Source organism: Mirounga angustirostris, unplaced genomic scaffold, assembly GCF_029215605.1.
Source record: "Mirounga angustirostris isolate CCGP_5_RB_7025 unplaced genomic scaffold, mMirAng1.0.hap1 SCAF_13, whole genome shotgun sequence".
Taxonomy (NCBI): Eukaryota; Metazoa; Chordata; class Mammalia; order Carnivora; family Phocidae; genus Mirounga; species Mirounga angustirostris.
In genome coordinates, this window is record NW_026991721.1 from 41,459,937 (window position 1) to 41,484,946 (window position 25,010).

A 25,010-nucleotide genomic window follows, 5' to 3' on the forward strand; every position below is an offset into this window, starting at 1 on the left:
TATTAGTCATTACCCGACAGGGGATTCCGTGGTTCTCCAAAAACACCTTGCCCTTCCATAATGTTATGCATCAGTCATGGCACCTCAACACGTTCAGACCAAAATCCCCTCAATTCTCTTTTTCTATCTCCAGGTTAATACCAATGTTTCAGGACTCAGTTCTAATCCCACCTCATCTGAGAGGCCTTCTCCAACCACCCTAACCTAGAGTAATTTCTCCCTCCCAAAATTCCCTAGGCATCAATAAAAGTGGGAGGTCTTGAGCAGTTTCAAATTATCTTGTAATAGTAGGTATGCTTTCTCCATGTCCCTCTTTCTTCCCCTGTCTGCCTGTTGAGTGCTGCCAGAACAACTGGAAAGCCACAAGACGGCAAGGCCAAAAGATGAAAGAAGATGAGTCCTGAACACAGTTTGGAGTAGAGCCACCCAACTCACATCAGTCCGGCGCGGGGTGGGGGGGAAGAAGAGAAATACACACAATGTGCTAAGCCACTAATATTTGGGGCTTGTTTGTTACAGCAACTAATCTGAAATAACCTACTTATGAAAACTGAAGTAAATGCTATGCTGAAGGCATCTGTAAGTGTGCTAGACACAGAAGTCTCTCAGTATAGAAGTTCCTTTCCCTTCTTCCTCAGCCTTGGAAGAGATGGTGGGATACTGTGTTTGTCTACTGACAATTAGCCCTCTGGACACTGACTCTAGTGCATGCACAATACAGCCAGAGTCCAGAAGTTGTTGAGGTGAGAGTAGAATGGAATAAATGCCTGCAAAAATTTAAAGTCCCATCAATTCTGAGACTAAGATTCTGTTTCTCAGACACTGCCTTCTCTGCTCATATGGACCCATTCACAACCATAACTAAATTTTATTATACTCAGGTGGTTCTCAGATGCGTTTTATTGTTGTTGTTGTTTTTTTCATATTTTAACATCTGAAATTGGGATGCATGTTTCTGTCAAGGGCATCTTGGCATTGTGTTGCAGTTTAATTGAAAGCATATTTTCTCTTTTATGAAGTAACAGGGCATCTTACAATCTATGGCATCTTAAATTCAATGAAATATAGTATTGGGCACTTAACATGTACCAAGCACTCTTCTAAGTGCTTCACAGAAATAAATTCATTTATATCTCAAAAAATCCAAAATAACCAGTCAGTATGGCAGGCCACATATCTAAAATACTTCTCCATAAGAATTTGGAAGGACTGATAAAGATGTTCTTGATGTTTTTAAAATGCATCACTGAGCTGGCAAAAAAATAAGAAATCTGGAGAGGCCAGGAGGAAAGCAAAAGCAGGAACCAGGGATAATAAGCAAGAACTGAAGGGAACATCTGCCCTAAGAACATCTGTTACTGTATTCCGTAAGCTTCTGTGTCACATGTGTATGAGGTAGGGAAAACTAGGCACAAAGCCTAGGGACTAGGGAAAGAATCAAATAGGGGTCCAAAAGACCAGAAGCTTAATGTTAAGGGTAAATGAGAAATAATCTTCCACACAAAAGATGCAAGAAAAGTGTCCCAAATTTGGCACTGAGTAAAGGGAAGAAAATCTCTCCCAAGAATTAATGACTACAATATGGCCTTCACATAGGTTTGTGGCCTGAATTCACACTATCTGGGCGGCGGTGGGGGAGGGGGGGGTGGAGGGGGGAATCAATTAGAGAATTAAGTTTCAAGAAATAAAAGAGAGTCTTGGAAATATTTTCAAGGAACAAAGGCTATAAAATATGACCAAGCAGATTTGAGAAAGGACCAGATTTGAGATGGAACTTCTATAATTAAAAACGTAATAATTAAAATGAAAAAGTCATTGGACAGATTAATCACAGCTAAGGAATGAATTAGTGTACTGAAAGGACAAAAGAAATGATCCAAAATGCAGCCCAGAAAGACTAAGCGAAAGAAAACGTGAGTGAAATAAACCTAAGGAATAAAGAGTAAAGTAGTCTACCAAATATTTAATCAGATTTCCAAAGGGAAATAAGAAAAAAACAGAGGAAAAAGTTATATTCAAAGAAACAGTGGCTGAATTTTTTCCCAGAAATTTTGAAAGACAAAACAACTTTCAAATCCAGGAATGCCAATGAATTTCAAGCAGGAAAAATACAAAATATATACACACCCTAGAAAACTCATAAGACTAAAGAACACCAAAGACAGAGAAGATTTTGACAGCATCCAAGGGGGCAAAAGAGAAAGAGAGAGACAGAGACACAGAGAGACAGAGAGAACTAGATCAACAGGTGACCACTTAAGAGCAACAATGAAAGTTAGCAGACAATGAGAAAATATCTGATTACAGGAGATAATTGTCCTAAAATTCTATACCCATAGAAACTCTCTTTCAAGAGTAAGGATGAAATAAAAACACTTTCAAACAGTTAAAAATCCCACAAAGGAAATTCTAAAGGATTTCGGGCAGAAAGAATACAATGCCAGATGGAAGATTTGAGATACAAGAAAGAATGATGAGCAAACTTACTTGTAACTATTTGAGTAAATCCAAACAAACCTTAACTATATGTGAAACAATTATTCCTCACGTGTGGCGTAAGGGAAAAAAAGATAAATCTAATTTATTGTATGCAAATTCAAAAGGGATGACTAAAGTAAGTTAGGGTATTCTGAGTTTCTTTTATTTGAGGAGGAGGAAAATAGAAATGTAAATTAACTTTAGCCTTATTAGGTTATGATTAATGCTGCAATAGCTAGGGTTACCTTATTAGGGTATGATAAATGCGATAATATCTATGTATAACTAAAAGAATATACATAAAAATAAAAATAAATATTACCATTCAAATAAGTTAAGAGGGGAAAAATGTGTAATAAAAAAAGCAATCAAAAAGAAGAAAAAAGAAGTTTGGAGGGGCAAGTATTGATGAATAATAGTAATCACAGTAAGGGGGAGATGAATTAAACTAGCCAATTGTAAGCAAAGATTATAAAGTATGCATTACACTCACACACATGCACACACACAGAGAAAAAAGAGAGAGAAGTAGAGAAAAAAAAAGAAAGTATTCCATGTTCTGGCAACAATACCCTTAAAGCAAAAAGACCCAAAACAACTTAAAGTTAAATGCTCCAAAAGATATCCACAGAAATATTTACCTAAAGACATCTGGTGTTAATGTATTCATATAATACAAAACAAACTTCAAGACAATAACCATTACGGAAAAGAAGAAATTTGTTACATGAAAATAAAAAGATTAACCCATCAAGAAAATATAATAGTGAGGATGTACATAACAACAACAATAATCTTAAAATATACAAAGCAAAAACTGACAAAATTTCAAGGAGAAATGAACAAGTCCAGAATCACAGATGGAGAGTCCAACACAATTTTGCCACTAATTGATAGCTCAAGCAGAAAAATTATCAGTGAAGATATAGGACATTTGAATGACACAAGTTAGATTTAGTGTTTATAAATAGAACACTGCATTCAACTTATCAGGAATACACATTCTTTTCAAAGATTCATGAATCGTCCTTTTTTCTTTTTAAGGACTAGCGACTAGATCATAAGCAAGCCTCCACAAATTTCAAATGATTGGTATCCTATAGATTGCAATCTCTACCCCAATATAAATATCCCCATAATTTTGATATTTTAAACATATAATCAGAGGTCAAAGAAGAAATTATAACAGAAATTAGAAAACAAATGCAAATTATTATGAAAATACATATATAAAAATCATATGGTATACAGACAAATAAAATTAAAAGCAAAAATTACAGCTTTAAATTAGAAAATAAGAAAATATAAAAATTAGAAGATTTTTAACTTCTAAAATAAGACATTTTATTTTTTTAAATATTTATTCATTTGAAAGAGAAAGAGCGCATGCACATGCAGGTGGAGGGAGGGGCAGAGGGAGAGAATCTCAAGCAGATTCCCCACTGGGTGTGGAGCCCCACGCAGGGGTGATTTCATGACCCATGAGATCATAACCTGAGCCAAAACCAAGAGTTGGACACACTTAACTGACTGAGCCATCCGGGCGCCCCAACATAAGACATTATAGAGAAGAGAATAATTCCAAAAAAATTAGCAGAAGAAAAATGGTTAAGATAGGGGCAAACATGAAGCAAAACACAATGAAAACACAAAACAAAATGTAAACACAAATGGAAGGATCAATAGAGTTAAAGTTAGTTTTTTAAAACACAAATAAGATAGACAAAGCTCTGGGAAGGTCAGAGGGAAGAAAGGTCAGGAAAAAAAAGGAAATACAAACAATATTAGCAATAAAAAGGAATTTATAACTATAGTGCAGCAAAGATAAAAGAATATTATGGATATTATATGGACAGGAATATTTTGCAATATCACTGAAATCATAAATAAGACAAATTCCTAGAGAAATACATTAGCCAAAATTGACTCAGGAAGAAATAGATCTATAACCATGAAATAAATTAATCTTCCCATAAGGAAAACACCAAGCACAGAGACATTCAGAGATGACTTTCTATCATTAAAAAAAAAAAACAAAAAAAACCTCACCCAAACTTTTTCAGAAAACAAGAAAAAAGCAAACACACCTCAATTCATTTTATGAGGCTGACATAATTTTCATAAACTAAGCAAAATTACAAGAAAGGAAATTTATAGGCCAGTCTCATATATGAACATAGATGAAAATATACTAAACAAAATATCATCAAACAATCCAGCTGTTTATGAAAAGGCCAATACACCATGGTCAAGTTGGTTTTAGCCTAATGTTTTAGCTGTTTTAACATTAAAAAATATATTAATGAAACCCACTGCATTAATAGGCTAAAAAAGAAAAACCTTATGATCATCTTAATAGATTAAGAAAAACAACTTTATAAAATTCAACAGCTCTTTATAATAAAACCTTTTAGTAAACTAGAAATACAATAGACCTTCTCTAAACTGATTAAAGGGCATCTACCAAGAAAAAAATATACCAGGAATGACATACTTTTTTTTTTTAAGATTTTATTTATTTATTTGACAGAAACACAGCGAGAGAGGGAACACAAGCAGGGGGAGTGGGAGAGGGAGAATCAGGCTTCCTGCCGAGCAGGGAGTCTGATGCGGGACTCGATCCTGGGACTCCAGGATCATGACCTGAGCCCAAGGCAGACACTTAACGACTGAGCCACCCAGGCACCCCAGGAATTACATACTTAATGACAACATGTTGAAAGCATTTCCTATGAGACCAAAAGCAAAATAAAAATGCCCAGTTCCCACTAACTTTTATTCATTATTGTACTAAATATCTTAGCTAGTTAGAAAGAAAGAAAATTTATAAGAATGGAAAGAAACAAAACTGTCATTATTTGCAATTGATATGATTTTCCACAGGGCTGCCACATCTGCCTATGCTCAACAGCATACAGCCAAGGGAGTAAGTAGAGGCTGCATTTGGCCTCTGCTGTGCCTACCCAGTCACACCTTACACAGAGCTGGGTCTACCAGACACAAACCTGTAGTCCACTAGGCAAGCCATGTCTCCAGGGGTTCATGTCTGGACATATGATGTCATTCCCTAATTCTTATTAAAATTTAGCTTGAACTAGCAAGTCACTCTCCTTGTGAATATAAAAAACTCAAAAGTATCTACAAATAAACTATTTTAATTCATAAAATGGCTTAGGAAGTTGTCAGTAAATGAATATACAAAAGCCAAGTATAGTCCTAGACACTGGCACAAACGTAAAGTGAAATGTAGAAGAAAAAGCATTAATAAGCGCAACAAAAATATGTAAGGTATATACAAATTAATCTTAAAACACACATGTTCCTTAATGAGAAAAAAATATTATTAAAAGATATTAAAGAAGGCCAAAATAAATGAAGAGGTATTTCATATATATAGATAGGAAAATGTCAATTTACCATAAACTGAAGTATAGACACAATATAATCCCAATCAAATCCCCATAGGATTTTTTCCTACAGCTTCATGAGTTACATCTGAAATGTATAACCAAGATTATTCCTGAAAAAGAAAAATAATGTCTAAGGTCTAAAACAAGACAAGGGTGCCCACTTTCAACACTTCCATTCAACATAGTACTAGAAGCCCTAGCTAGAGCAATTAGACAAGAAAAGGAAATAAAAGGAATCCAAACCAGAAAGGAAGAAGTAAAACTGCCATGTTTGCAGATGACACAATGTTATATATAAAAAACTCTAAAGAATACACCAAAAAACTATTAGAACTAATAAATGAATTCAGTATAGTTTCAGGATTAAAAATCAACATACAAAAAAAAAAAGTTGCATTTCTATATACTAATGACAAACTAAAAAAGAAATAAAGAAAATAATCTCATTTACAATAACATCAAAAAGAATAAAATACTTAGGAATAAATCTAACCAAGGAGGTGAAAAATATGTACACTGACAACTATAAGACATTGATGAAAGACATTGAAGAAGACAAAAATAAATGGAAAGACATACCATGTTCATAGATGAGAATAATTAATATTATTAAAGTGTCCATACTACACAAAGCTATTTACAGACCCAGTGTAATTCTTACTAAAATTCTAATGGCATTTTTTCACAGAAAGAGAAAACTATCCTAAAATTCATATGGCACCACAAAAGACTCCCAAGCAATCTTTTTTCTTTTTTTTTTAAAATATTTTATTTATTTGAGAGAGAGAGAGAGTGAGCCAGAGAGAGAGCACAAGTGGAAGGGAGTGGCAGAGGGAGAAGCAAACTCCCCACTGAGCAGGGAGCCCAATGTGGGGCTCGATCCCAGGACCCTGGGATCATGACCTGAGCCAAAGGCAGACGCTTAACTGACTGAGCCACCCAGGCACCCCACTCCCAAGCAATCTTAAGAAAGAACAAAACTGGAGGCTTTCTAATTTCAAACTATATTACAAAACTATACTAAGGAAAAAAGAATCTCTTCAATAAGCAGTGCTGGGAAAACTAAATATTCACATGCAAAAGAATGAAATTGGACCCCTATCTTATACTGTTTGCAAAAATTAATTCAAAATAGATTAAAGACTTAATAGTCAAACCTAAAACTATAAAACTAGAAGAAAGCATAGGAGAAAAACTCCTTGAAATTGGTCTTGACAGTGACATGGTGGACACCCGGGGCTCAATGGGGCAATAATAAAGACTGTGACGGAGGTCTTCCTCCTCCGTCACCCCCCTTTCTCCTTTCTTTCTTCCTCCTCCTTTCCTTTCTGGTCAGGTCTCATCCACTTCCCCTATGGGCACTCTAATCCTACATAAAGGCATGACTTCCCAGCACCACAGGGAAATAGGGTGCAAGCCCACAAACTATTTCCCCATCACCACTTGTGCAAAAACTGATTTGAAGGCATCTCTGGGTTTGAAAAAAGGAAAGTGCCAGGATTTCAAGCATCTCTGGTTTTGCACTGGAGACCCTTCACTGCTAAGTATCAAGATGAAAAAAACTGGAAATTGATGGAAACCTTATTCAGAGTTGGAATGGGAAGATTTGTAGTGACAGCACTACTTGCTTGAAACTGTTCTGAGATTGCTTTGTATGTGATTCCCCTGGATCCAGTCACTGAGTTTGCAAGTGAGCTGCACAAAGATGGAGGAAAACTCTTCTGCCCTTCTTGCCATGTGGTTCTGAATCATGTTCTCAAGGCTGCCATTAGTGACCACCTTAAGTCCAAGGCTCACACCAAGAGGAAGGCAGAATTTGAAGAGCAAAATGTGAGAACGAAGCAGAGGCCCCTGACTGCACCTCTTCGATGCAAAAGTACTGCACAAACAGAATGTCAGTGTTATCCAGGACTTGGTGAAAATATGCCTGAAGCCAACATCAACACTTGAGAAGGCTGATCTCCCAGCAGTCCGTGCTTTCCTGTCTCTCCAAGTGAAGAACAGAGGCTACATACCTAAGTCAGACCACCTGAGGAGAGCATATCTGCCTGATGGATATGAGAATGAGAATCAACTCAACTCACAACACTGTTGATATGGAGGTTGCGTTATTCACGTTATCAAGATAAACGTGGAGTATTAAAGTTGTCAACAACAAAAGAAAATACACGCAACAGAAGCAAAAAAAAAAAACCCAAAAAACCCAAATGGGACTATATCAAGCTAAAAAAGCTTCTGAACAGCAAAAGAAACAGTCAACAGAATGAAAAGACAGCCTGTAGAATGGGAAAAATATTTGCAAACCATACATCTGATATGGGGGTTAATATCTGAAATATATAAGGAGCTCCTACAACTCAGTAACAAAAAAAAACTTAATTTAAAAATCAGTTAAAAATGTAGAAAAGGCTCAAATAGACATTTTTTCAAAGAAGACATACAAATGACCACATACATGAAAGGTGCTCAACATCACTCATCATCAGGGAAATGCAAATCAAACTATAATGAGATATCACCTCACACCTGTCAGAATGGTTAGCATCAAAAAAGACAAGAGATAACAAATGTTGGTGAGGATGTGGAGAAAAGGGAGCCCTTGTGCAAAGTTAGTGGGAATGTAAATTGGTACAACCGCTATGGAAAACAGTATGGATGTTCCTCAAAAAATTAAAAATAGAACTACCATATGATCCAGCAATCTCACGTCTAGGTATATATCTGAAGGAAATGAAATCAGTATCTCAAAGAGCTATCTGCTCCCCCACATTCCTTGCAGCATAATTCACAAGAGCCGAGACATGGAAATATGGAAATATCACATTATATATATAGATATATAAATAATATATATATAGGACACTGTATAGGTTATATATATGGGACACTTGTATATTATATATATGTGCATGTGCATATATGTATATGTGTGTGTATATCTATATCTATATCTATATCTATATCTATATAGATACATGCAGTGGAATATTATTCAACCATAAAAAAGGAAATCCTACCTTTTGCAACATGGATGAACCCCAAGAGCATTATGCTAAGTGAAATAAATAAGGCAGAGAAAGAGAAATACTATATGATCTCACTTATATGTAGAATCTAAAAAAGCTGAATTCATAGAAACAGAGTAGAATGATGGTTGCCAGGGCTGGGGGTTGAGGGAAATGAGGAGATACTGGTTAAAAGGCACAGATTTTCAGATGAATGAGTTCTAGGGATCTAGCATACGGCACAGGGGGTGACTATAATTAACAATACTGTATTGTATATTTAAAAGTTGCTGAGAGTAGATCTTCAATATTCTCACCACATTTACAAAAAAAGGTAACTGAGGTGATGGATGTGTTAACTCACCTTATTGTGCTAAGCATTTCACAACAAATACATATATCAAATCATCACATTGTATACCTGAAACTTACACAATATGACATGTCAATTATAGCTTAATAAAGCTGGGGGAAAAGACGAAAACAAGAAGACTAGGGCTTGACCAGAATCCCACCACCCTGATAACATAGTCTGTGACAGAAAGCAGAGGGCCTGCTTTCTGCCTGGCCAGCCTATGCTTATCTGGGCACAGCCCCTCAGCACTGTACCAGTATGTGGGGGTTCATGCTCTTATCCTGATACTTCTGCCATCTGATAAAAAAAAACCACAGCCCCCATCCCATACAGTCTTTAGGACCCCTTGCCAAACCCAAAAGGTGGCACACACACACACACACACACACGCACACACACACACACAAAATAGACCAGCGGTCAAGAAACCAACAGCCTCCTCTCAGCTCTGCCAGTAACCAACCTTGTGAACTTTGTCAAGTTACTAACCTCTCTGGGCCTCTTTTCTCATATGCAAACTGGAGATAATAATATATCTTTGATTACCTGGCACAGTTGTTGTAAAGACTGAAATACAATAATGGAGTGGACACCTGCTTTGTATCTCTATATGAGGTCATAAAAGTAAGAGGGATTTTGTTAGGCAATATAATCTATGGAATAAGAGTCTCTTAAAAGACCCAAAGGAATGAATCTAGAACAGTGGGATTTCAGGCAACGTGAAAAATGAGCTCTGGACCAAGATAGAAATCTAGAAGTTGGGGTCTAACCAAAAATCTCTGTTAACACAATGTGAGCAAGAAACCTGGAACGTTATGGGAGGACAGGAGCTCAATAATTATCTTTTCCAGTGGCGCCTGGGTGGCTCAGTCGTTAAGCGTCTGCCTTCGGCTCAGGTCATAATCCCGGGGTCCTGGGATCGAGCCCCGTATCGGGCTCCCTGCTCAGCGGGAAGCCTGCTTCTCCCTCTCCCACTCCCCCTGCTTGTGTTCCCTCTCTCATTTCTCTGTCAAATAAAGAAATAAAATCTTAAAAAAGAAAAAGAATTGTCTTTTCTAATCCTGCAGCTTCTGCAAAGGGAAACCAAGGCACAGAGAAGGTGAATGACTTATCCAAATCACAGAGCAAATTTGTGGCTGAACACTAGCACTCAAGTTCTTTCTTCCCTCCGTCTCAGGTTCCGTCCTGATATGGGTCCATGATGCTATGCTGGTCCATTCTGGGTCCACGATGCCCCCTTGGAAAGAGAGCATTATGACCCGATACCTGAAGAAAATGCCACTGCCTTCCCCAGGGTACTCACTGAGGGATGCTAAACCTGGGGGCACTTATTTTCCTGTGTCTACAAGTTCAGTTTGCTCATGAGTCTAAGTCACTCTCCTCCGTGTGGAAATCCCTCTGCCAAGTCCACAGCACAAGACAAACAGAACATGTTGACCAAGAGCTTAAGAACCAATTATGAATCCAGTACTGACACAGACCACAGGGCCTGGGTTGGCAGGTGCTATGGCCCAAATCCCTGTGACTCTTCAGAAAACTGTCTCCAGTTCAGCCCTCCCCACTAGGATCCTGAGTGTGGGGATGGAGGTGTGTCAAAGGACAATTACATCTGTAATCCTGCCTTTAAGTCGCAGACTTCTGCACACTGTGGGGAGAGGTTATGTTCTTAAAGACGTGGCCTCTAGCTGACTGGGACAACAGAAGAGCAAATAAGTGGGTCTAGTGAAGTCTCTGGAGGCCGAGCCTCAGGCCAGACCAAGCACTGGACTTATGCCCCAAATATGCATCCTAGGCTTCTCTGTGGCGGCTGCTAAATCCCCTGTGAGATGCTCTTTATCTCCAGCTGGGCAGGGACTTTGTCTCTTGCAATGGCCTCAAGCACAGGACACTCCGGCCCATCACACACCTGTTCCCTCACCCTCTCAGCCGTCACCATCATAGTAGTCACCCCTTTACTCACTCACACCCACGGTCCCCAGTGAGCCTTTGCCAAGGGCTCTGAGTACAACTGAGGTAGAAATGGTCACAGGCCAGGCCACATGAGTGCACAAGGGATCCAGAGCCAGGCTCTACTCCCATTGGCAGGCAGCTCTTCCTGAGCCCACCTCTGGCCCACCCTGAGACCCATCTAACACCTTCTTGGTCTGGGGCAAGAGGGGTGACAGTATGGTCACGGGGTAGGGCAGAGCATCTGCTCTGTATCAGGCCCCAGCTAAGTGATAGAGAAGTAAATGAATAAAACAATTTTCTTAGAATTTCCTCTTCCATTGAAAGAAATATACAAATGTATAATTTAATCTAGTAATTCCACCAACAGGAGTTCAAATAAGATGCTTGACCTTTCTCTTGCCACGTGTGCTCTATATGGTCTTGAATATTTTATGCCCCTTCTGGGCTTCTAATTGCCCCATCTGGAAGAGAGGGGTGGATTAGATGAACTTCCACTCTGAAACTTATGTTTCTACAATCCAATGACCCCTTCCCCAGAAGCTTCTATAAGAGTCATCATGGCCAGAGGCCAGACCCAAACCTCCAGATTGCTCTACCCAGAACTCAGGTTGCTCTGCATTCTTCACTCAAAGGTGAGTTACAGGAGACATCTGGCATTTGTCCCAGAGATAGCCACTCACATCACCTGCTGCTATTGTTGGCCATTAGAGCCCCCACATCATTGCTTCCCTGCCCACTCTGCACCTGGGGGCCACCCCAACAGTCTCTCCAATCTCAGGATCCTATGGGTCATAAGACTAAGAAGGCTTACACAAGGCAATTGTTTTCTCGTTGGCCTCCAGCCTCCAGCCTAACCCCGTCATTCCGGTGTTAGTTTCAACCCCGTAAAACACAGCTCTTGTAACATCCCCTTAGAAACCAGTTACATCTCCCCAGTATCTCTTAACTCAAGTCTGAACTGCTTAGCCTGGTGCTCATGACTCCCCAGACCCTGTGTCCAGCCCACCCCACCTCTTTTGGTATTACCACCCTTTACTCCCCACTATGTCCTTTATGTTCCCTGCTATTCTTCAGAACTGATTTGCTGTCCCCACCCATCAAGATTCAACATAAATGTGGCCTCCTCCTGGAAGCGTACTCACACTCCTTGCCAAATCATAAGGCACCCAAAATACTGAAGCGCTGACATGATTCATTCTGGGTTTGCCAGGGCCCGCTTGGTTTTCTAACTGACTAGTGATCTCCCATGGATGCATCTAGCACCCCCTGCTGGGGCCCAAGTCCCAGAAGAATATGCCCCTAGCAACCAGCATCTAGCATAATGCTTTACGCGTAGCAGGTAAAGACTTGTTAAAGACCAGTACAGACTTGTAAAGAATTCACTTGAAGATAGCTCGACAGAGGATGAAGGGAAAAAGGAATGGATGAACAGTGACAAAAAGCCTCAGAGGCCATGTCACATTGGTAGAAGAAAAACTGAAATGGATGGAGAAATAAATGATAAGTGGACCTTGGGCGTGGCCACCACCATCTCTCACCTGCATTACTACAATAGGCTCCTAACTTGCCTTCCCCCCTACTCTCATCAAACTGCCGCCAGAGCATGTCATTTCTCTGTTCAAAACCTTCCAATGTCCACCCATATCACCCAGATTAAAAGCCAAAGTTCTCCAAATAACCCACAAAGGCCTTCATGACCTCGCCCAAATTATTGCACTGACTTCAACACTTTGACTTTCATTTCACTACAGGTCTATGGACCTTCATACTCCTCCTCAAGCATATGTCGGGACTTTTGCCTTTCTTCTTCCATTTGACTGCTTTTCCCCCAAATACTCACACAGCTTGCCATTTCACTTCCTCCTGGCCTCTGGTTAAATATCTGCTCATCAGAGAAAATCTCCCGACCCTATATAGATGTATAAACCTCTCCCACCCTTGGGATTCACTTGCCTTTCTTGTATTTCTCCATAGTGCTCAGCACCATTTGCATGCTGTATGTCAACCTGCTTACTGTCCATCTTCCCACACCAGGAAGCAGATTCTTCAAGAGCATGTATTTTGCTCACTGCTGTATCTCCAGTGCCTAGAATAATGCCTGGCCCAGAGTAGGTACTAGGTGGATAGTTGTTGACTGGACGAGTGAGGGATTGAGTGAATGAGTCTGTAACTGAGATCCCTGGCACCTTCGCGCATTTGTCTAAGATGCCCTTATCTGATGTGGTTGCCATTGTCTTGTGTCTGCTCAGTTCCAGCCCTGTCTGATATCACAACAGATGGACAGCACACATTCTCAGGGGTTCTTTATAAGTGGCAAACTTAAGAGAACTGAAAGAGCATCTTCTGGAGGGGATGGGTTCAGGATTAGTCTACTGCCTGGTTCCTAAGGCCACATTTTAAAAAATCCTGCTCTCCCTCCTCCTGCCAGCTTTCTGCAAATTCCACAGGTTTAAAAGCACAATTCTGGGAACTTTCCAGAATGCTCGGTGAGACGCGGAGGAGCGGCAGCTGCCCGAGCTGCGCCCAGCAACGCGCTCCTTCCTGCTCCCCCACACCGGCCTCGGCCCTCTCACTGGCTGTAGAAAATGGTGAAAGAAACCACTTACTATGATGTTTTGGGGGTCAAACCCAATGCCACCCAAAAGGAATTGAAAAAGGCCTACAGGAAACTGGCCTTGAAGTATCACCCTGATAAGAATCCAAATGAAGGAGAGAAGTTCAAACAGATTTCTCAAGCTTACGAAGTACTCTCTGATGCAAAAAAAAGGGAATTACATGACAAAGGAGGAGAACAGGCGATTAAAGAAGGTGGAGCTGGTGGTGGTTTTGGCTCCCCCATGGACATCTTTGATATGTTTTTTGAAGGAGGAGGAAGGATGCAGAGAGAAAGGAGAGGTAAAAATGTTGTGCATCAGCTCTCAGTAACCTTAGAAGATTTATATAATGGTGCAACACGAAAACTAGCTCTGCAAAAGAATGTGATTTGCGATATATGTGAAGGCCAAGGTGGTAAGAAAGGAGCAGTCGAATGTTGTCCCAATTGCCAAGGTACTGGAATGCAAATAAGAATTCATCAGATAGGACCTGGAATGGTTCAGCAAATTCAGTCTGTGTGCATGGAGTGCCAGGGCCATGGGGAACGGATCAGTCCCAAAGATAGATGTAAAAGCTGCAATGGGAGGAAGATAGTTCGAGAGAAGAAGATTCTAGAAGTTCATATTGACAAAGGCATGAAGGATGGCCAGAAGATAACATTCCATGGTGAAGGAGACCAAGAACCAGGACTGGAACCAGGAGATATTATCATTGTTTTAGATCAGAAGGACCACGCTGTTTTTACTCAGCGAGGAGAAGACCTTCTCATGTGTATGGACATACAGCTGGTTGAAGCACTGTGTGGCTTTCAAAAGCCAATATCTACTCTTGACAACCGAACCATCGTCATCACCTCTCACCCAGGTCAAATTGTCAAGCATGGAGATATCAAGTGTGTGCTAAATGAAGGCATGCCAATTTATCGTAGACCATATGAGAAGAGTCGCCTAATCATTGAATTTAAGGTAAACTTTCCTGAGAATGGCTTTCTCTCTCCTGATAAACTCTCTTTGCTGGAAAAACTCCTACCTGAGAGGAAAGAAGTAGAAGAGACTGATGAAATGGACCAGGTAGAACTGGTGGACTTTGATCCAAATCAGGAAAGACGGCACCATTACAATGGGGAAGCCTATGAGGATGATGAACATCATCCCAGGGGTGGTGGTCAGTGTCAGACCTCTTAATGGGGCCAGTGAATAATACTGCTGGCATTTTATATGCAGTAGTGAATGAGTGAAGGACTATAATCATAGCTCACTACTTGCTATTGTTTTTGTTTTAATATTCAACTATAGTAGTGTTTTAAAAGTTAAATGAAGAATAAATTCAAATATAAAAGCTCAAAAAAAAAATAAAAGTACAATTCTGGTAGAAAATGAAGGAAACAAAAGCATCCTCTTTTCCATGGTGGGGCTCTTAGGGAGCTATGTTTCTCTTTTCCCTTTGGACCTCAGCCCCAAGCACCTCTGCAGAGCCCAGCTACCACCTTCCATCAATCTGATCAAGGAGCCTAAATCCTAAACTCTCATCACACTGAAAGAGGGGACAGAACACTAGAAGAGCAGAAAGTGAGATAAGAAGAGCAATCATCATGGCAGCTTCTGGTCTCACTTTCTTCCTGCTAACACCCTGCAATCACACGTGGCCCTCAAATAGCACAATGACATCTCCCCACCCCAATGGTCTCTTCGCCCGAGCTTCTGGGCTGTGAGAACCATGTGAAAGAAGGATGAAGAAGAGGGGGACGCAGGTAATTCACCGGCCTTGAGTTCTGCTATAAACACAACATAAACTCTTGTCTGTGGCTGGACAGGTGGGTGTTGAAGGAGGGGTGAAGGGAGTAAGTGACTTAAATGAAGACAAAATAGATCATTGAATGAGTGAGTGAGGAATGCAAGAGTCAGTGAGCCACAGTGACTGAATAGGCTGTCTGTCCCAGTGCTAAGGGCCCCATTGCAAGGATGGCTCCCTGGTCTTAGTAAGACATGCTCTCTGAATGCTCTTACAGGCCTAAGCCTAGTACAACCTCAGGGGTGGGGAGGAGACTGTCAGCTCCTGATCCATGTGATGTATCATGCAAATAACTCCCAAGCTCCAAGGAGCCTTCATAAGTTTGTAAAGATCCTTCATAAAAGCAGCCATGAAGCCAAGTCAGGACCACCTGGAGGCCTCTCAGATCTCCTTTATCCTCTACAAACCAGGGTAGATGGGTGAGCCACAGGCTCAGGGATGCCTAGTGACTTAGCTCCCTCCTCCAGGCAGCCCCTTAGAATCACCTAGGAATAAGATGTCATCTATCACCAGTCACCAAAAAGCTGCTGAATGACAGTCTAATTTGTGTTGCCCAGAAGATGGTAAGATCTTTGAAGGGGAGGGGCTAATAGGAACCTCAAATGCCACATGTCCTAAAATGAATTATTATCTTCCCCCTCCCAAATCTATTTCTTCCTTAAAAGTTTTATTCTAGTGAATGGCACCACCATCTATCTGGGTGCTCAGCTGATAAAGCTTCATTCATTCATTCATCCAACAAATATTTGCAGAACGTCTCAGTAACATACTAACTGCTAGGATCAAGCAATGAACAACCCTCATGGAGCTCATCACCAAACAGGAAAAGGAGGCATTAATTATCATGTAATAATTGTAAATAAAGGTAAAGTTACCCTTGAAGGAGGTAAACAATGTTTTAAAGCCTTACAAAATGGGATTTGACATAGTCGTGGAGGTCATGGAAGTGACAGTTGAGCTGCAAACTGAGAGATAAGTAGGGATTCAGTATATGAAGACATGAAGGGAGAGTATCCTAAACAGAGCAACAGCAAATGCAATGGCCAATGGTAGGAGGGAGTGTGACAAGCCCAAGGGACTGAGACGAAGCCAGCATGGCAGATGGGAGGAAGGGGGATGCTGGCTAGGAGGACATAGGCAATGGTGGTAGGGTCAGACAAACAAGACCTTGTAGGATTTATTAAAGTGTTTGGTCTCTATCTTAAGATCAACAGGAAGCAACTGAAATATTTTCAAGGAGGGAAATGACATGAACAAGTTGTGTCTCGAAAGGCACTCTGACTGCTGTGTAGTGAGCCAGCATGGATGCAGCTGGACCAGTTAGGAGGCTCCTGTGGTACTCTACAGGAAAGACGAAAATGGTGCCTTGAACCAGAGTGATCCTAGTGGAGACGGACAGACAGAAGCGATGAATTTCAGAGATATTTACAAGAGAATATCAACCAGCCTTGGTGAGGGATTGGACCGGCTCCAAGGGAGACGGGTGCTGAGGAGGACTGACAGTGTTCTCTGATGTATGCAGCTGCGTAGATGAAGGAGCTGGTCAAGGAGACCTGACATACCTGAAGAGGACCACATAGGAATAGGATAGTGTGGGAAAAGAACACGGAAATGCCGTTTTGGATATGCTGAGTTTGAGAGTCCCTTTGACTTTTTCATCTCCCTCACTTTCTGCATTTGAGAGGAGACCTCCTCTCCACCTTATCTTAATTAAGGCCCTTCTCATTAAAACAATCTCGAGGCTCTCATGAAATATCACCTCCTCAAAGAGGCCCTCTCTGACCACTCAATCTAAAGTACCCTTATGCTACTACTCTCTATTTCAGTCACTTGTGGGGTTTTGTTTTCGTTTCTAAAAATAGATAATAATTTCTTGCACTTTGAATCATAGAAATAAATACGGACATATAGGTCTATGTCCTAGCTCTGTTTGCTAAGAGGGCATAGAAGCAATGGCACACCAAATGCAAAGAGCACATATTGTCCCAGATTTTGGTTTCTAAATACCATTCTCCACTAAAAGGATCCAGGGCTTCTTGGAGAAATGGCTAGTTCCAGGGCCAGAAACTTCCTGTTATCTCTCAAGATCCAGACCAAGAGTTTTCACCCCTGGGAAGGCCTCTCTGATTGCCCCAGTAAGAGAGGACACTTCCTGTTCTGATACGGCAAGGAGTCCCGTACCTGCTGGGATCACGTCCCACAAACAGGCCTGTCACTTATTGTTCACAAGCCACGTGGTCTGACTGCAGCTGGAGGACCAGGACATGCCCTGCTCACATGCCCTGTATTCCCTGTGCCTTGCACAGATCCTAGCACACCACAGGATCTCAATTAATATGTGTGGTGTGAATAAATGAAAAAGAGTAATTGAACTTTCTGCATCTTCTGAGAGATTTCTCTGACTTCATTATCCTCAAAAACTACAGAGAGTGAGAGAAATTCATTCTTCCCCTATTGTACATACAGGCCTTCTCTGAGGCCCAGAGAAAGGAAGATAACACAGTATACCCAGAGGCTAAGCTAGAGCTGGGGTCCAGGTCTGTTGCCAATCAGTCCGGTGTTCTTCCCCAGAAGGGGAGTGGGACAAAAAGGAAGGATATGCCATTCGTGGTTCCCCTATTCTATGTCAGATACTACACTTGAGTACATTTTCTGGGAACCCCATTTTACAGACCAGGAAACTGAGGCTCCAAATCAGATCTGTCTGACTACAAAGCCCACACTCTTTTCTCTGCACATGGCTGGAATGTACAGCCCTCCTCTGCCCCTTCATCAGGATCAGTGAGACAACCTGAGTCCATCATTCTGTCTCTCAACCATGTCCTTTATTTTTTTTTTTAAAGATTTTATTTATTTATTTGAGAGAGAGAGAATGAGAGACAGAGAGCACGAGAGCGAAGAGGGTCAGAGGGAGAAGCAGACCCCCTGCCGAGCAGGGAGCCCGATGCGGGACTCGATCCCGGGACTCCAGGATCATGACCTGAGCCGAAGGCAGTCGCTCAACCAACTGAGCCACCCAGGCGCCCTCAACCATGTCCTTTAAACCAGCACCACACACAGGCCCGCAGTGCAGCCCACACTCCCAGACCACAGGCTGTATTTTACACGGTTTCCAAGCCCAGGATATTTGGGTTGTAAGACAAAACCTCCATTTCTCCAGCAGAAAGTGAACACTACACACAATTACCCTGCCAAACTGCTGATGCCTACAGACACTGCATCATGCTGAATAGGGTCTGGTCTGCCCAGAGACATTCTTAGTGGATCCTGGACTCCCCCAGAGCTTGGCACCGAGGGGACCCTGGAACCGGGGGAGGGAGGAGCTCTCTGGATCACCGAGTCTGGGTAGAGGCTCCACTCCCAGGACAGAGACTGATCCAGGGGAGAAGTGAAACCACAGAAGCCCAAAGCTGCCCACCCCAAGAGAGTGGGGTTGATCCCTGCCAAATCCAAGAGACCTCCCCACCCCACCCCTGCTTCCCACAGAGTGGCAGTCTCCGTTTTGAGACTGGTAAGGCTGAGGATGCTGATGTTCAAGTCCTGGGGCCAGAAACGTCAAGCCCTTAGCCCTTCCCCAGTTGTCCCAAAGGGGTGGATTTTCCTGTTTTCAAAGCTTTAGAACCAGGGGAGTGATCCGCACACATTCACTACAGACTCTGACGGCAGACAGACCTGGGATGGAATCCTGGCCAGCTCTCACTTAAACTCATTGTGCTTCAGTTGCCTTATCTTTAAAACAGGAGTGCCTGTCTCACAGCGTTGTTCCAGAGGTTTCATGAAACAAAAGATGCAAAGAACATAACAAGGGGCTGGCCTTTAGCAGGTACCAAATAAATGGGAGTAACCGTGAGTAAGCCTTCCCCCCCAGCCACTCTGACTGCTGGGCCCAACACAATTTTGCTGGATTTTAAACCTGTTCTCATTTGGTTGAGCTAAAAGTCCTGGGAACACCTCAAATCCTCAGCAGAGATACAATAAAATCTGTCTTACTTTTTTGAGATGACATTATTTACCCCTCACCTATAACAACCTCCCAGCACATCACCCAGTACCAGGTATTTCCCAGGACCTCAGGCCAATGACTCCTCCTTTCCACGTTGCAACCAAATGCTTTTGGGAGGTTAACAGCCATCAATGTGTGTGAAGGCGGTTGGGGGGGGGCGGGCGGGGGCGGTGAAGCAGAATCCCAATACAGTGCCTGAAAGCCCACCATTAGAGTCCTTCTAATCATTCTTTAGTGCTAAACACTGCCCCCCAAAGCTCCCCCTGCCAAACATTAATAGCCTTGGGCAGGGTAAAATAATCAGTCTTGGAGTCAACTAGTTAGAAGTCCCACCAACTTTCAATGCAACCAGAGCCCTGCCCTGCATTCAGAGGCCCCTGGTGACTGACATCTCTTATAGGTAAGAGGTGACAAATCACGCCCTAACCACTTGGTAAACTTGAAACCCCCTCACTGGGAAGGAGAAAAAAGTGAGCATTTGTCTATGACCTCACAGGTGCAGGGCAGAAAAGCTTCGGTGTATGTCCCTCCACATTCCAGAGTCCAGACTCCTCATCCCGAGCTCTGGGTCAAGAAGAGCCATGCTGATCAGAGACCATGTGGTCCACGCTGGGGGAGGCAGAGCTCAAGTCCAAGAGACACAGACCTCCCAGCAGAGCCCTGGGCCTAGACAGGGTCACATGAAGAAGGGGTGGCCATGGGGCCAGGGCCAGGCTTAGGGCAGGGGTCAAACTCCTTCAGGCATCCAGACACTCACGCTTTTGAGACAGGGAGGAACTGGCAGCTGAAGTCCTCAGAGCAAGGGGCATTTATCAATGGCCCAATTCATTCTTAACAATCCCCATTGTCTGAGCCAGCACAGAGATGGTCATTATCTCCCAGAGCCACTAGAAAGAATAGCCCCAGGACATAGTCATGAATCCGAGTCCAAAGATACAGAAGCCAAAATTAAGACATGGTTTGGAAACCATGTGAAATATCTGAAATTGGAGATGTCCCCCCAAATCCAGGCAACGCACTTCCCATCCTCACAGGCAAATAAAAGGCTTAATTGCTGGTTGTTCATTTATTTATTCTGATCTCTTTCTACAAAGGATGTGGGAGTTTACATTTAAAGATGTGTATACTATGTAGTTGTTAAAGCAGAAATTAAAAGTGAAGCCAGGGTTCCAATGAACACAATTACTACGCTGGAGCAATAGGATAGACTAAGAGCTTCCTGGCAGCTAGAGTAGGAAGAGAAACCCCCAGGTTCGGTCATGAGCTCAGGAGTCACAGAGACCTATAGAAATCCCTTGAGCACCCTCAGCCTGTTTCCTTGTCAGAAAAAAAAAATGAGACTATTAACCTAAGAAAGAAAGTTGTTGTGAAAAGTAAATGAAATAAAGCATATACTAAAGATTCCATCAATATGTTTCTATTACCATTATTACACATGTCATTATTACTATTATTCTGATGTCTGACTTCTCCTCTTTAAACTGGAACTATGTGAACTTAGTGGAGTTGTCCTGATGCTCTATGATTCTGCATCGTTGCTCTGAAGTTCTGACTGGCAGGTATATGTATTTGATTAAGAGGGGGAAAAATGGAAATAGACCAGGACTGAGTCACCATGAGTCCTCCAGTTTTCCAGTCTTGTCTTGAGCCCTATGGTGGCTGGGTCCCCTACAAAGGAGAAGGCTGGGGAAGGTATGCAGACTTCCTTCACTCTGCAAGAAGGCTGCCAGGCTGATCTCAGCCCGCCCTTACTGAACCATCCCCAGGGGTCAGGCTGAGGACCAGGGCAGGGGAGAATAGATCCCTGCACCCCACTCAGGAAATAGCTGAAGATCATCTATCCCCTGCATATAAGGAGACTTGGTAGAGTGAGAGCTCAGGCACTCCTTGGACTAAACCATAAACACTAAGTAAGATAAAGTCCATGTCATCTGAAGGATGCACGTCTGGACATCCCCACTGAAGCCTGTCCAGAGGAGAATGACCTGGATGGAAGAGATCTAGAAGCCATAACAACAATAACAACAACAACCTGATATTTTGGGTCACCTACTCCTCCAAGCACTGTTTAGTGTGTCCTCAGTGGTCCCCAGGGGAAGGAGATCAGGGAGAACAAGATTCTGTCAAGAAAAGAGATAACCACTGGGGGAAGGGAGAGGAACAAAGCCAAAGCCAGCTCTTTGAAAAGTGTTGAAAGTATGTGAGTGTCTGCCTGGATGTCCTGACTGGAAGTGCATGTGTGGGTAGGAATGTGTGTACTCAGGGGCAGCTGTGAGGGTGTGGGTGTGAGCGCCCTATCAGCGTTTGTGAGTGCGCATGACTGTGTGGTCTGCCCACCCGTTCTCACTGTCCTCCTGCCTCTTCTGCCATGACAGTGGGTCCCCCAAGCTGTCTCCTCACCCTGGCCAGCCAGCTGGGTTCCCTCAGAGCCCCATCTACTCCAGTGTTGGCCAAGGACTCTGAGCTCCCGCCCTGCTTACAGCCGTGAAAAACCAAAGCCACCGAATGACCCACAGAGAAGATACCCCAGGTGGGGACGAGCCAGTCACCCTAGAAAGTCGGAGTTCAGATAACACTCTTTATCCTTACTCTGTCTTCATGGGCTCACGCACACACATCCATCCGTCCCCCCCGTGTGCACTCTCTCAGCCCACCTGCAGCCTTCCTACCCCACACACGAATGTACTTCCAGGAAGGAGACACACCTGCCACCTGCGGGCACACTCCAGGCCCACCTACCAGTACGTTCCCCCACACACGGACATGCTCTCTCACTCATACTCCTCCCCTGGGACACATGCTAGAAAGTTCCACAAGCTAACACATCGGCCCAGGCACTCCCTCCCACGGCCCACTGCCACTCCTACACCTACCGTCCAAAGAGTCGCAAGCACGCTGGGTCCCCCACTAGGCCGTCCGACCGGCAGGGCCCGGAATCAGCCGGCCCAGGGGGTCTACTCACTGCGAGGGAGCGGGGCGGCGAGCCGGGTGCGCGCGGCGGCCAGCGGTGGCAGGGGCGCAGCTGGGGCTCCAGAGGCCGGGCCAGCCGAGGGGCCGCCCGCTGCCCCGCGCCCCCGCCCCGCGCGGCCCCAGCCCGCCCACTCCCCGGCGGCGGCCGCAGGACCTTCCACGACAGCGCGCCCCCTGCCAAGCCTCCGTCCCGCGTCAGCCACCGCCGCCAGGAGTCTCCGCCGGGCCACGAAGCTATTTTCGTGCCCCCGGCAGTGGAGACGTCGCGCTCTGGTCTGTGGGGAGCACTGGAATGGGGCCGCGGTCAGGCTTAATTAGAGACCTGGCTCACCCCGGGGCCCGGCGGGAGTCAGGGCTGGGAAGCACCCCGGAGCCGACGAGGCAGGGGTGCCCACGTGTGCCCCGCATGCCAACATCTGGAGAGGGCCAGGGAAGGAGCGGCGAGCGCTTCCCTTGGAGATGAAACAAAACAAGGAGGGGTTTGGGTGCGGTTCACAGGCTTTGCGGAGGGAGCCGCCAAACTTTGAGCAGTCCCCAAAAGCCTGGAATGCGCCTGGGTTCATTCACCACAGGTGCTTCCCTTTGGAATCTAAGTCACCCATATAAGATCACCGACCTCCAGAACACCGACCTGCCAAAAATGACAGAGGGTGTTTGTTGAGACTCCTTTTAACTTGGGACACATCAAAATTCCTCTCTGGATGGCTTTGTGTCAGATGGCTAAGTCTAGAAAAGAAGGCTGATTCCTACCCAAAAGCTCAGGAATGTTGCATTCCTGAATTGGAAGGAAGCTGCAAGGTCATTCCATCCAAGTCCCTCCACCCCTCCAGGAATCCAGTGGGGCCTGAAGGGCCTCTACCCTCTCTGGGGCATCACCAACGTAAGTCAGCCCATAGCCTCCCTTGGGCCCCGTTCCTAAGTTTGCACCCTCTAGTTGGCCAGGAAGTTCTCCTTGGCATCTAACCTAAATCCCTCATGTGTAAACTATCTCAATATGCTCACACTACACATTCAGAGGGAAAGAGGGCAGCTCCATCTCCATGACAGAATGACTGCTCCAGGGTGCCATCTGAGCCTCCTCTTCCTTGATGCTAATACCCTTGTTCCCTTTTTCAGGCCCGGGCTAACAAGGAAAATTGCACCCTGACCCTGGACACATCACAGCTCCTGACATTAACTCAACTGCCTCAGCTCTTTTGGAACCCCAGGCTCTGGGTGCCCAAGTCATTCAGATGAGCCAGCTTTGCCGGCAGCTTCCAACTATCCAGGAGAGCCTGATTCCACTCCCCAGTCCCTTGAGAGGAGCTTCAGTTCCTATCTCAATCACATCTGTCTCAGAGCCTGGGAACAGAACTTGGGGCCCAGCCACCCACATGGCTAGGCATTAACACTGGGGCCACAGCCTTCCTCAAATGGGCATGCTTTGCAGAATCTTTTCTCTGAGTCTGTTCCTGGTAGATGTGTTGTATAACAAAAATAGTCTGGGCTTTCTCCTCAAAGAGACCTGACTTTGCATCCTGCCTCTACTGCTTTCTCGCTGTGTGTCCTTAGACAAGTCACTTAACCTCCTCACGACTCAGTTTTCCCATATTTACAAAGGGAATCATAATAATTCTGCCTAGCTCAGAGGGTGTTGGAAGTATGAGATGAGATCAGGAATGTAAAAGTACCTGGAAAGCCAAGATATTTTTTAGTATGCTAGTAATGGAATGAGGCTTAGATCATAAACAGGATAAATACCGGCAAAAGCCTCAGAAATCTTTTATTTCCAGAACCAAGTTTTGTGCCTGGGTTTTAGAGCAAGAGAGGAACAGACTTGGTTTGTTAGAGTTCCTTTAGGGCATTTGTATGAATGTCCCCCATCCTGCATTCCCCAACACACACACACACACACACACACACTTTCCCAGATACGTACGGCACAGTCCAGCCTCCTGGCCTCCTGTCGGCCCCATAGGCCCCAGCTGCCTCTACCCTCGCTGGCCACCTCTCCATTCCCAGGAAGCCACCTCATGGCTCCAGTCTTGGCTGCAGCAACTCCAAATCTCCCTACAGAGGCCCTTGCGGGCAACTCCTCTCTCTTTGCCCATCCTTCTGGGCCATGGCTCCAGCAAGGCCTGCAACTCAAGGCAAAGGTGGCAGAGGCCTTCTCCAAGGCAGTTCAGAATTGAGGCTGCCCAAGGGAGCTCAGCGCTGGAACATCATCCCCCTTGACCCCCTCCCCTCTGTCTGCCTGGCTTCCCAGGGCTGTCCTGTTTAATTCTTAATGGAAATTCCATCCCTAGCGCCGGCTTGGCTGGCTTACAGAGTCCAGGCTTGGGCCAACAGCAAACTCCACCCAGAGACAAGAGGCCTCCTGGCCATATAAACACAGATACGTCATATGCACATATGTGTATACACACATGAGCAGAGAGACTTGCCCAGAGACATTCACAAATTAGAGATTCTCA

The 25,010-nt window shown here is 43.9% G+C and overlaps 2 protein-coding genes and 1 pseudogene across 3 annotated transcripts in view; 2 read left to right on the plus strand and 1 right to left on the minus strand.

The window, feature by feature from the left end:
- The window catches only part of INSC (INSC spindle orientation adaptor protein), a 151,101-nt gene that overhangs the window by 100,131 nt on the left and 25,960 nt on the right, over positions 1-25,010 (minus strand). Inside the window, exon 1 of one of the 2 annotated variants that reach the window (XM_045894076.3) lies at positions 22,461-22,986. The exons of the other annotated variant lie outside the window; for it this stretch is intronic. The gene's annotated coding sequence lies outside the window, so the exon portion shown is untranslated. Of the gene's footprint in view, positions 1-22,460; positions 22,987-25,010 lie in introns of those variants that run through there. 2 annotated transcript variants of the gene reach the window in all.
- On the plus strand, positions 7,485-7,983 carry LOC123857340 (CGG triplet repeat-binding protein 1-like; annotated as a pseudogene).
- On the plus strand, positions 13,677-15,124 carry LOC123857339 (dnaJ homolog subfamily A member 1-like). The gene has a single exon (XM_045894078.3). The coding sequence runs from the start codon at positions 13,784-13,786 to the stop codon at positions 14,975-14,977; it is 1,194 nt and encodes a 397-aa protein (XP_045750034.2). The 5' UTR covers positions 13,677-13,783; the 3' UTR covers positions 14,978-15,124.